The sequence below is a fragment of the Hemitrygon akajei genome, chromosome 1 (assembly GCF_048418815.1).
Source record: "Hemitrygon akajei chromosome 1, sHemAka1.3, whole genome shotgun sequence".
NCBI classification, from domain to species: Eukaryota; Metazoa; Chordata; class Chondrichthyes; order Myliobatiformes; family Dasyatidae; genus Hemitrygon; species Hemitrygon akajei.
This window is the reverse complement of record NC_133124.1, coordinates 8,925,126-8,938,149: the sequence shown is the minus strand read 5'-3', so window position 1 is coordinate 8,938,149 and position 13,024 is coordinate 8,925,126. Positions and strand designations below refer to the sequence as shown.

Sequence of the window (13,024 nt, the reverse complement as noted above, 5' to 3'; positions counted from 1 at the left end):
AATCCAGATTTATTCACTTCTGACAAGAATACATCAATAGAAATTCAACAATTTTGCCCACACTAAAAAAAAACAGAAGTCTGATTTTTTTCCCCCAATTTTTTACATTGTATAGAGAATGTATGTTCAGCAATCCTCAACATCACGAGCAAGTTCAAAGTAACAGCAAAGTTAGATAAATTCCTTGATTCTTGTACAACCTCAATTACATAACTTATCAAAAAGAACGAGATGGCACATTCAGAGATATACTGTTGTTTTCAAGATATCAGATTTAATACCTTCTATCAACAATTAGCTCAGTCCCTCTAAGTACAGGGGTTCCCCACCTGGGGTCTGCGGACCCTTTGCTTAATGAAATTGGTCCATGGCATAAGGTTGGGAACCCCTGTGCTATGACTATAACAGAGTGGCTTAAACTGAAATTCAAATTCAACAATGAAAGAAAAAACAAGTATCATACTGACCACAGCAATAATCATTCAGAAATGGCAGGATTTCTCTGTCAAAATATTTGACAAATTATTGTGGATTGTTTTTGTTTCTAAACACATCAAGACATTGCTGTTTGAAACAGACTAACAGAAGTCCAGGGCATAGCAGAAGACAGAGTGGGACCCCAAAAGTATTTAAAAATAACAGAATAAAAGATGCCACAAGAGGTGTCAATGGCTTCCTAACATTCGGCATAGCATCAAAGTGCCTTTCGGATAAAACTGATAGCCTGCAAATTGTAAATACTAGTCTCAGATAGCTCTCCCTTAAGAATTCCAAGGTCAATTCTCAAGTCTGCCCAGGCAACATTTTGCCTATGTTTAAGTCTCTGGTTTAAAAAAAAGTTAACAATTTTTAGATGATTTAAATGTTTTGGATAAGGACTGGGTTTCCCAACCATTTTATATCATGGACACTTGCCATTAACTGAGGGGTCTGTGGACCCCAGGTTGGGAATCCTTGGGTGAGGTAGTTATTGACGAAAAACTGGATTTTTTTTTGGGAAGAAATCTAAAATAAATTTGAGTGGCATTATGATGACAATCAGACATTGTGCAGGCAACATTTCATTTACCTTCAAGTCTCTGATTTAAAAAAAGTTGAGAATTTTCAGATGGTTTTGAATTTTTTGGGTGAGGAAGATATTGATGAAAAACTGGATGTTGAGAAGAACTACAAAATGAATTTGAGTGGCATTGAAACACTGAGGTTTGCTGCTCAGGATTCTCTCCACTTCCTCCCCGCACTAAATTGAAAACAGAAACAGATTCCTTTCCAGGGAACAGGAGTATTCAAAACAAACTCACCGAAGAGCTTGCTGGGCGTGTCCTCGCTGTCGTTTAATTCCACAGGCACAAGCAGAGACTCATTTAACTCATTGTCTGAAGTGGCCGCCTTGTCCTCACCTCTCGATTCTGCATTCATTTCCGCTCGGAGGGACGGCAAGGGCTTGCTCAGCTGCTGTCCAGAAATCATAGGATCCTGGGAGAGAGAAAACGAGGAGTGAAACAAGGTTAGCTTTGGCATACACTCTCCCCTTATCTAAGTCCCAGGCAGCTTCAGCTGCTATTACTAGCTGTAGTCAAGTGAAGAGCTATTATAGATTCAATGAGTTTTCCATTACCCTCCACCCTATTAAAGATCTACTAGCATGCAAGGGTTTTACTATGCTTTGTCAAAATACACTTTTCCAAGAAAAGCTGATTAAAGAAAACATGGCAATGCAGCCAGCATTTCATTTAGAATAAAGTCTATTTACGTTTTCAAAAATTGTGTCATCCTTGTCATCATCGGATGGAATTATTGCCTTTGCCCTGACTAGTCAAAAAATGGTTTCGCTCTTCACGGGCAGATTTCTAAGGAATGCTGCATGCTGGGAATCAAATTCAATTTATAATAGAAACCCCAATTCTGAACTTTTTGTTTTGCATTTCCTATTTATAAACTACGTGCATTGGTAATACCACAAGTTAGCTCAAATTGAAGTTAACGATTTCCGACCACTTCAGAGAAGATCTAACAAAAGTACTAACTTTTAAAGTTCTCCTTCCTTGATTATTGTTTGACCTCTGTCAGGAAAAGCAGGCAAGGAAAGGGTAAATGGCCTATTATTAAACTGTCTGACATTTACCTTTGATGGCTACTGCCGCTCTCGAAAACCTTCACTGATGAAAACTGGGAAGTACTAAACTCCCTGAGCTAACCCTCATCTATTTATTGCAAAGTTTATGCCTAAATAGCTCTAAGTGAAGAACAGGTTACTGGGATTCATTCTGAACTAGGTAGAGTGCTATGTCCACTCACCACATTGGTCGATGAATGCCTGTGGGTTTTTAAATATATTCATTTCTGAAAATAGTATTTGATATGACACATGATAATCTATGAAAATGTTAATCAATAAAAATAGTTTAAGCTATCATCAAATGCACTCCTTTAGTCAATACTAATATTGCTGCAAACAATGTCACTGTCATCAGGGCTTAATTTGCACAGCACTTAAATATTGGACTATGTGATAGTCTTCAAAGAGGTAAACACATTTTCCTCTTTTTAGGACTGATGCACTCCGCATGCATTTAACTGGAGCAAATTCTCTCCTTTGAATACCTTGATAGGTCCACTGGAGGGCAAAATTAATACTTAATTGAATCTCGCCGTCATCAAAATAATCAATACTTTTTTATTATTTATTCTTTACAGTCTGTTGACGATTTGAAGCCTCATGGGGGGAGACGGGAAAGGATTCATGATTTTAACATGCTGTTGTTAAACAATACAATTTCCAATGTGCATTATGTTTAGGCTTGTGGTAGTCTGACTGGGTTAAGTGCACGCACTGAAAAGAAATTAATTTCTGACATCTAAGCGCAAAAAAAAGAGTGGGGAAATAACCCGTAGCTGCACACATGGAAGAAGGTTGTTTCTGAAGCGTTTTATCATCCCAAGAGCAGAGCTGAGCTTTCATAATGCTGACATTCCTCATTGTGACAATCTTAAACAAGTGGAAAAGGATGAGACCTAGAGATATCATCTTTCATTGCCATCCCTGCCTCCACAAATAACATGCCAGCATTTTTATGGTGTTAATTAATAAATAAAATTGATCCCAAATTTAGTTCTGAAGATAATCACACTAATATGTTTAATCCAATATCATGGGAGAGAAATAATAAATAAAATTACTCTTCTGCTGCTTTATGTACAGATGAACCTGTCACCACAGAGAGCCTCGTTGAAATGCTAGAGCCCAAGCAGTGGCATTTTCTAAAATCGAAGATCATTAAATTAACCTTTCGTGCTCCAAATGCCTTTCGTTGGATGTTCATGTCTGCGTTCCCAGTGTCCAATTTTATTTGCTTTTACAATGGTCTTCACTAAGCTTTGCAGGCCAGCTCGAAGCAAGGAGCATAATCTCTCCCACAGAAGCATCAACAAGCAGCCTACTGTTTACTTTAAGCTTGACTGTTAAACTTTCACAACTAGATATTAATTACTACCTCAAAGGAGAATGCAGACGTCTGACAACACAAATGTCCTCTCATGGCAAAATTAAGAACTTTGAAATGAGGCCACAAATTGATAGAAGCTGGTGGGTTCAAGTTTAACCATTTTTAGATAAACAATGCATACAAAAAAATTAATTGCAGGTTCAAGTCTAAGTTTATTGTCATTCAACCGTACACATTTATACAGCTAAATGAAACAACGTTCATCAGGGACCAAGATGCAAAATAAAGTACATACAGCACAAAATATTCATTTAATAATATTAACATAAAGTATTCTACAGATGTAATCATGAGCACTAGCCTCCGTATCCAGGACATCTTCGAAGAGCGATGCCTCAAAAAAGTGGCATCCATCATTAAGTACCCCCATCACCTAGGTCATGCCTTGTTCTCATTGCTGCCATCAGGAAGGACGTACAGAAGCCTGAAGACACACTCTCAACAATTCAGGAAGAGCTTTCTCCCTTCTGCCATCCAATTTCTGAATGGACTTTACTACCTCACTTTTTTAAAATTTCTATCTTTGCACTATTTATTAAATTTAACTATTTAGTATATACACATTAACTGTAATTAATGTTTTTTCTCTATTATTACGTATTGCATTGTAGTGCTGCCACAAAGTGTTTAAGTTTCATGACATATGCCGGTGATATTAAACCTGATTCTGATACAAGTGGACAATTCTGCTGTGTTCACCACTAGTGAAATATGCCAGTTACAACATGTTGTAAGAAAGATTTGAATCTGACCTAATCGGACCTGAGGTTTAGTTATGGTCACGGTATACATGAGGTACTCACAGTGCATGCCATAGTCTCTTCAAATGTGCAATAAAGTATTCAGGATCTGCTCTTGCTGGGAACACTTCACACATTCAGCATAGCCTGCTGCACCCAATGCCACTGAGCTTTCAGTCGAGCTATTTGTCTAGCTTTCAGTAGCACAGCAGAGTTCAATTGGTAATCCTTGGCCCAAGACAGCTGAATCACTTCGCTACCTATATAGTACGCCATTTTGAAGCTATTATACCTTCACACTGTCCTTTCATTGCAGTTCCTCTCGTCTTGCTGTGCAAAAACAAACTATGATGTAGATTTCTCTCACAGTTATGAAATTTGTATTGTTACAGGAATGACCTCAAAGTTTTAAAAACTGTAAACATAAGATAACGGGAAACAAATTTAATCCTTTTTGAACATGCTCATCTTACAAAATGTTTTGATGCAACCCACTTCAAAATTAAAGTGCAGAAACAATTTTATTCTTTTTTTACTGCTTTACAAAACACACCATGGCAATGATGCTATATTCCATTCTATGCTGCTACCAAGGGATTTCTTGTCAAAGTCAACTTCCAAGGCTGTCTCATGGGAATCGAGCTGTGTGCATTCTCATGAAAGGTGTGAAAATCTGATTTTCCAAAATGGATCAGTAATTCTCTATGAAGAAAAAAAATGTAATCGATAAATCTTTGCTAAGTAGATTGCAAAGGAAAAAAAATTCTTCCATTGACAGCTCATTAGGAAATCTAAACCAAACGAAGCACAGTGCTAGCAATGCACCTCCACACCAAGAGCACTGGGTACTTGCACTGTGCTAACTGCTAATTGGAGCGCTTTACCACACTAATGAGAGACATGGTGGGCAATCTGTAAATCTCTCTGAAACAATATCATGCTGATAATTAAGTTTAGACACATGATGAAATAAGCTACAATAACAAGGTTACAATGGGGAAGATTTTGGCTGATCATGGGGTTGGTTCCCCATTCGTACGGGCGTGTGTGTTAAAAACAAAATAAAAATCACCAAATATTTAAGACCATATAGGAGCAGAATTAGGCCATTTGGCCCATCAAGTCTGCTCTGTCATTTCATTATGGCTGATCCATTTCCCCCTCAACCCCAATCTCCTGCCTTCTCCCCGCATCGTTTCATACTCTGACCAATCAAGAATCTATCAACCTCTGCCTCAAATACACCCAAAGACTTGGCCTCTAAAGCTGCCTGTGGCAACAAATCTCACAGATTCACCACTCTCAGGCTAAAGAAGTTGCTCCTCATCTTCATTCTAAGTGGACATCCCTCTATTCTGAGGCTGTCCACTGGTCTTCACAGTGCACCATGAATAAACTAATGTCTACTTTCACCTGTAGCACTGACATTGGAGAGGGTTCAGAGGAGGTTCACGAGAATGAAAGGGTTAATGTATGAGTTTAGAAGAATGAGGGTTGATCTCATCGAAAACTATCAAATATTGAAAGGCCTCGATAGAGTGAATATGGAGAGGAGGCTTCCAATAGTGGGGAAGTCTAGGACCAGAAGGCACAGCCTCAGAATAGGACGTCTGTTCAGAACAGAGATGTGGAGGATTTGAAGGAATTTCTTTAACCTGAGAGTAATGAATCTGTAGAATTAATTGCCACAGACATCTGTGGAGGCCAAGTCACTGAGTATATTTAAAGCAGAGGTTGATAGGTTCTTGAATAGTAAGGGCGTCAAAGGTTATGGCGAGAAGATAGAAGAATGGGATTGTGAGGGGAAATTGTTTAGTCATTTGCGATAAGAAAATTTAAGCAGAGGAACAAGCCACTTGGTTCCTCCAGTCTAACCCAGCATTCAATATGATCGTGGCTTATCTAAACTGGCATCAACTCTGCTTCTGTGCCAGTGCCCAATCATCCTCAGTACCTCAACCTCCCAACCATGTATTTATCTCCACCTTAAATGGCCAGCACGATAGAGCAGGAGTTAGTGTAATGTTCTTACAGTGCTAATGACCTACTGTAGGTTCGATTCTGACACTAAGAAATTTGTCCATTCTGCCGTGACTGTGTGGGTTTCCTCTGTGTGTTCCAGTTTCCTGCCACATTCCAAACCTGTACGGGCTAGGGCTAGTAAGAAGCAGGCTGCAACTTTGGTGTCAAGAGAGTGTTGGCTATTGCGCTGGACGCTGCAATTGCAGGCTGCTCCCAGCGCAGTCCTTAACGCAAGTAACACATTTAATGCTTATGCTTTGATGTACATGTGATAAATAAAGCTAATCTTCAAGGTATTTCTTGTTACTCAGTGTAGCTGTTGAAGTAGCATTACTTTTATAATAATAATTAAAGATGTCCCAGTTATAATGGGAGATTGTATTTGGTATTTGTTTGCTCATTACTTGCTCAACTTTTGTTTTCTGGTTTCTGTTGTATTTTAGGTTGTATTTTTTTCTGTTGTATCTGGAAAAGATTTAGGTGACACAGAGAACAAGAGACCTTAGCCTGGATTATATACGACACTGGTGAGGCCTAATTTGGAATATTGTGTGCAGTTTTGGTCACCAACCTGCAGTAAAGATGTCAATAAGATTGACAGAGTACAGAGAAAATTTACAAGGATGTTGCTGGACTTTAGGACCTGAGGTATAGGGAAAGATTGAATAGATTAGGACTTTATTCCCTAGAGCATCGGGAAATGAGGAGGAATTTGACAGACGTATAAAAAAATTATGAGGCGTATAGTCAGGGTAAATGCAAACATGGTGAGATTAGAACTGGAGGTCATGGGTTAAGAATGAAACGTGAACTGTTTATGGGGAACATGAGGGTGAACTTCTTCAGAGGGTAGTGAGAGCGTGGAGCTAGCTGCCAGCACAAGTGGTGCATGCAAGCTTGATTTCAATGTTTAAGAGAAGTTTGGATAGGTACATGGATGCGAGGGGTATGGAGGGCTATTGAGGGAATTGCAGTGCAGATTGAGGGAAGTAGACAATTTAATAGCATGCAATCCAAAGCTGCACATCTCTTTCCTCAGAGGGATAAAGTTCAAATACTTGACTTCATCAAGGAACCCCACCATCCTGGCCATGGTCCCCTCTCGCTGCTGCCATCAGGAAGGAGGTTCAGGAGCCTCAGGACCCACACCATCAGGTTCAGTAACAGTTATCATCGTTCATCCAGCAGGCTCTTGAACTACCTCATCTCTGAACTGATTTCACAATCTAAGGACTTACTTTTAAGGATTCAACAATTCATGTTCTCAGTGATATTTATTTATTATTTTCAGTTTGTCTTTTACGCATTCTTTGTCAGTCTTTGTATCATTGATTCTATTGTATTACTTTGTCCTTCTGTGAATACTTTCAGAAAATGAATCTCAGGGTAGTATATGGTGACAAACACACACTTTGATAATAAATTTACTTTGAACTTTGAAACATGCACTGATACCTAGCTTATTTCTGCTTGTTCTCCATGTTTACATCATTAACAACGACAGGCGTGAAAGCAAGCACAGATACTTCTAATGGACAACAGAACCAGTGGGAAAAAAAACTCCACGGGCAAACTGCATTAGTTAAAATTCATTAAAGCAAGGGTTAAATGCTGAGGCTTTCTAAGGCATTGCTCAGAACTCACTTGGAGTATTGCGAGTAGTTCTGGGCTCCTTATCTAACAAAGGATGTGCTGGCATTGGGAAAGGGTCCAGAGGAGGTTCATGAGAATGACCCCCAGGAATGTAAGGGTCAACCTATCAGGAACATTTGATGGCTCTGGGCCTGTTCTCACTGGAGCTTAGAAGAATCTGGGAGGATCTCATTGAAACTAAATGGCCTAGATAAAGTGGATATGGAGAGGATGTTTCCAAATGTGGGGAAGTCTAGGACCGGAGGACATAGCCTCAGAGTAGGGAATGTCCATTTAGAACAGAGATGAGCAGGAATTTCTTTAGCCAGAGGGTGGTGAATCTGTGGAATTCATTGCCATAGACAACAGTGGAGGCTAAGTCATTGGGTATTTTTAAAGCGGAAGTTCATAAGTTATGGAATAGCAAGGGTTTCAAAGGTTATGGAGAGAATAGGGTAAGAGAGATAATAAATCTGCCATGACAGAATGGCTGGAGCAAACTCAATAGGCTGAATGGCCTAATTCTGTTCTTATGTCTTATAGTCTTAAATTTTGCTTGCCCTCCAAGCTATGGGAGAGATAGGTGAGGACAATGCCCAATTTGACAGTTCAGCACTCCTTGTGACAGTAATACAAGAGATTCTGCAGACACTGGAATTCCAGAGTAACACTTACAAAATGCTGGAGGAACTCAGCACGTTAGGGAGCATCAATGGAGAGGAATAAAAGATCGATATTCCAGGCCAAGAACCTTCCTCAGGACATGTAAGCAACATGTCCATGTCCCAAGCTACATCACTTTTCAGGATGTCTTTCTCACTGGAAGCACCTTAAACAAACTCCCTTGATTCCATAATATTCCATTGGAGGTCTTATATGAGCTATTAATATCCTCCTGGAGATCTAATGTGAGCATAGATATCTCAAAGATGCTAGACAAGTTGAAAGGGTGGCTGAGAAGGTGTTGGCCTTCATAAGTTAGGGAATTGAGTTCAAGAGCTGTGAGGTAATTAATGTGTTCAGTTCTGGTCACCTTGTTATGGAATGGATGTGGAAGCTTTAGAGAGGCTGCAGAGGAGATTTACCAGGTTGCTACCTGGATTAGAGAATATATTTTACAAGGATAAGATGACCGAGCGAGGGTTTTTATCCCTCTGGAGCAAAGGAGGATGAGAAATGACTTGGTAGAAGTGTACAAGACGATAGGAGCATAGATAGAGTAAACAGTCAACACATTTTCATGCTGGGGGAAATAGTGATAAAAGAGAGCATAATTTTAAAGTGATTGGAGGAAAGTATAGTGGGGATGTCAGAGATTTTTTTTTAAAAAACACAGACTGTGGTGAGTGTGTGGAATGGGCTGCCAGGGTTGGTGGTAGAGACAGATACATTAGGGGCATTTAAGAGATACTTCTCGAAGAACATAGATGAAAGAAAAATGGAATGCTATGTGGTAGGGAAGGGTTAGATGGATCTTGGAGCAGGTTAAATGCTGTCCAGAATATGAAGGTGGGGAGGCCAGAGGGGAGGAGTATAAGCTGGCGGAGGATCACTGAGATCACAGTGATCCAGTGAGAGAGGATCTGACTCCCATCAAAGAGAAGATAAAAAACTCTTCAGGGTAGGCATCCCTCGAAGAGACCACACAGCGGGGCAGCAAGTCATAAACATGAGAAAATCGGCAGACGCTGGAAATCCAGAGCAACTCACACAAAGTGCTGGAACTCAGCAGGTCAGACAGCATCTATGGAGATGCTATGGAGCATCTATGGCTCGCCCTCTTCTTTGTGGTGGCGTGTTGGGGAGGAAGCATTAAGAAGAGGGACGCCTCACGTCTTAATAAGCTGGTAAGGAAGGCGGGCTCTGTCGTGGGCAAAGTACTGGTGAGTTTAACATCAGTAGCTGAGCGAAGGGTGCTGAGTAGGCTACGGTCAATTATGGATAACTCTGAACATCCTCTACATAGCACCATCCAGAGACAGAGAAGCAGTTTCAGTGACAGGTTACTATCGATGCAATGCTCCTCAGACAGGATGAAGAGGTCAATACTCCCCAATGCCATTAGGCTTTACAATTCTACCGCCAGGACTTAAGAACTTTTTAAAAGCTATTATTAATGCTTTTTGGGACGGTGATTTAGATGCATATCATATTTTTTTACTGAGTTAAGTATTGTATGTAATTAGTTTTGCTACAACAAGTGTATGGGACATTGGAAAAAAAGTTGAATTTCCCCATGGGGATGAATAAAGTATCTATCTATCTATCTATCTATCATCTATCTAATAAACATTTCCACATTTTGGGCTGAGGCTCTTCATCAGGACTGGATAGGAAGTGGGAACAAAGTGTTCAGTGATTGGCGGGTCCTTGGGTGGTCAATGCTGAGGAGCAAGGCCCAGAGGTTGAATTAAAAGTCCAGATGTGGAGGCCCGTTGACTGCAGCCCTAAGTTTGTGAATCTCTGCCAGTCCACTAGGGAAATCAAACTCAAGTGGAATTCAGCTGGAGGCCGAAGATGGCCTGGCCTAGGCTTAGAGGACAGCTCTATAACACTCTAGTTTGACTATACATGGAGTATTGGGTGGATTCTGGTATTGAAGTGCCAGGATGGGATGGAGGAACAGAGCTTGTTTTGCTGTTGTTATTTGGTTGCTTGTTGTGTTCTGTGTTGTTCTGCTCAGCATTGTGGGAATGCTATGTTGGTACGAGGATGCCTAGCAATGCTTGCAGGCTGCCCCCAGCACACCCTTGGGTCTTTAAGCAAAATTTATTTTTCTTTACTTATTAAGATACAGCGTGGGACAGGCCCTTCAGGCCTTTTGAGCCACACTGCCCAGCGATCCCCCGATTTAATCCCAACCTAACCGTGGGACAATTTACAAGGAACAAACAACCTACCAACCGATATGCCTTTGGACTGCGAGAGGCAAGCAGAACACCCAGGGAGAACGTGCAAACTCTTTACAGACAGCGGCGAGAACTGAACCTGGGTCACTGGTACTGTAAGGCGTTGTGCTAGCCTCTGCACTGCCGTTAACACAGCTGATGTATTTCACTCGTTTCGATGCAGATAAGTCAATCCAAATCTTGTGTGTTGAACCCTTTCTCCAAGAAGTGGAATGGTAGTTCAAACCTTTACTGAATCAGTAATTTGGACAAAAAATGAACTTTGAGACTTCTAGAGTTATGTTGCTCAGTGCCACACTAAAAGATACATTCACAACATCAAAGGCTTACATTTGAATGGCATGTTAAATATCATACAGTCTATCAAGGTCTCAGGAATCCAAACAAATCAAAATTAACACCAGATCAAAGAATGGAATATTTAAAATATTCCTGTGCCAACATATCGGTCTCTGGCTTTCTCTTTTGCCACTCTCAAGGTGGAGGAGGCAGCACCTTATATTCCCTCTGGGCAGCCTCCAATCTGATAGCATGAATATTGATTTCTCCTTCCGGTAAATCCCCCACCTCATCACTTTCTTCAATTCCCCACTCTGCCTCACCTGCCTAGCATCCTCCCCCTGTGCCCCTCCTTCTTCCCCTTCACCCTTGATCCACCCTCCTCTCCTTTTTCTCCAGCTCTTTACCTTTCCCATCTGCTTGGCTTTATTTATCACCTTCTAGATAGTCCACCTTGCCCCTCACCCCACCTTTTTATTCTGACGTCTTCCCCTTTCCTTTCCAGTCCCAACAAAGGTGTCGGCCTGAAACATCCACTATTTGTTCACATCCATAGGTGTTACCTGAGCTGCTGAGTTAGAAACATAGAAAACTTACAACACAATACAGGCCCTTCGGCCCACAAAGTTGTGCCAAACATGTCCCTACCTTAGAAATTACTAAGCTTACCCATAGCCCTCTATTTTTCTAAGCCCCATTTACCCATCTAAAAGTCTTAAAAGACCCTATCGTATCCGCCTCCACCACCGCTGCCGGCAGCCCATTCCACGCACTCACCACTCTCTGAGTAAAAAACTTACCCCTGACATCTCCTCTCTACCTACTCCCAAACACCTTAAACCTGTGTCCTCTTGTGGCCACCATTTCAGCCCTGGGAAACAGCCTCTGACTATCCACATGATCAATGCCTCTCAACATCTTATACACCTCTATCAGGTCACCTCTCATCCTTCGTCTCTCCAAGGAGAAAAGGCAGAGTTCACTCAAAATTCCTCCAGCATTTTGTGTGTAGAATCTCTTGTGTTTAACATTTAAAACAACTCACTGTAGGCAGATCAAAAGAAGACAGGACAATGAAGGCAAGCATGCCATATGCTTTCTTTACCACTTTATTCACTTACACCGCCACTTTCAATGAACCCCAAGATCCCTCTGTACTTCAGTGCTATTAAAGGGCCCACCATCAACTCGGAACTTGTTCCTTACATTTGACCTCCCAAAAATTCACAGATGTCCAGATTAGCATTCATTTCAAGAGGACTAGAATATGAAAGCAAGGCTGTAATGCTGAGGCTTTATAAAGAATTAGTCAGACCACATATACAGTATTCTGAGCAGTTTTGGGCTCCACATCTAAGGTCCAGAGGAGGCTGTCAAGAATGATCCTGGGAAGGAAAGGGTTAAAGTATGAATAACATTTGATGGTTTTGAGCCTGTACTCACTGGAGGTTAAAAGAAAGAGGGATCTCATTGAAACCTAATGAATATTGTGAGATACTCAATCGAGTGAATGTGGGGAGGATGTTTCCTGTGCTGGGGGAGTCTAGGACCAGAGGGCACAGCCTCAGAATAGACCAGTCCTGGAGTTTGTGGGAAAGGCGACTTAATAAGAAGTGAAGGGTTACAATTTTGAAAGTTCAAATTGCTCGGGCTTCAGAACTACGGCAGGTCAGAAACCACACCCTCACCACTTCTTTTCCATTGAGTGATGAATAAACAAGACTACTTCAAATTATGTGCAGAACAGAGATTTATGTTTGGTAAAATACATGAACCTATTGCATCAAAGAGAAAGGTGACTGGTGAGACAATGGATGAAATCTAACTGGCTGTTTGCAAACAGAACAACTCTCATTCAGAAATTCAGACGGAATTAAATCCCAGTGTTACACACATACATTGAGAGTCAGGGCTTTAACGTTAGCTGCATTGGACT

The 13,024-nt window shown here is 40.9% G+C and overlaps 1 protein-coding gene across 1 annotated transcript in view; it reads right to left on the bottom strand.

Moving 5' to 3' along the window:
- The window catches only part of pou6f2 (POU class 6 homeobox 2), a 655,269-nt gene that overhangs the window by 623,962 nt on the left and 18,283 nt on the right, over positions 1–13,024 (bottom strand). Inside the window, exon 2 of the mRNA XM_073031620.1 lies at positions 1,302–1,476. Coding sequence (XP_072887721.1) covers positions 1,302–1,470 — 169 coding nt within the window. The 5' untranslated portion in view covers positions 1,471–1,476. The remainder of the gene's footprint in view (positions 1–1,301; positions 1,477–13,024) is intronic.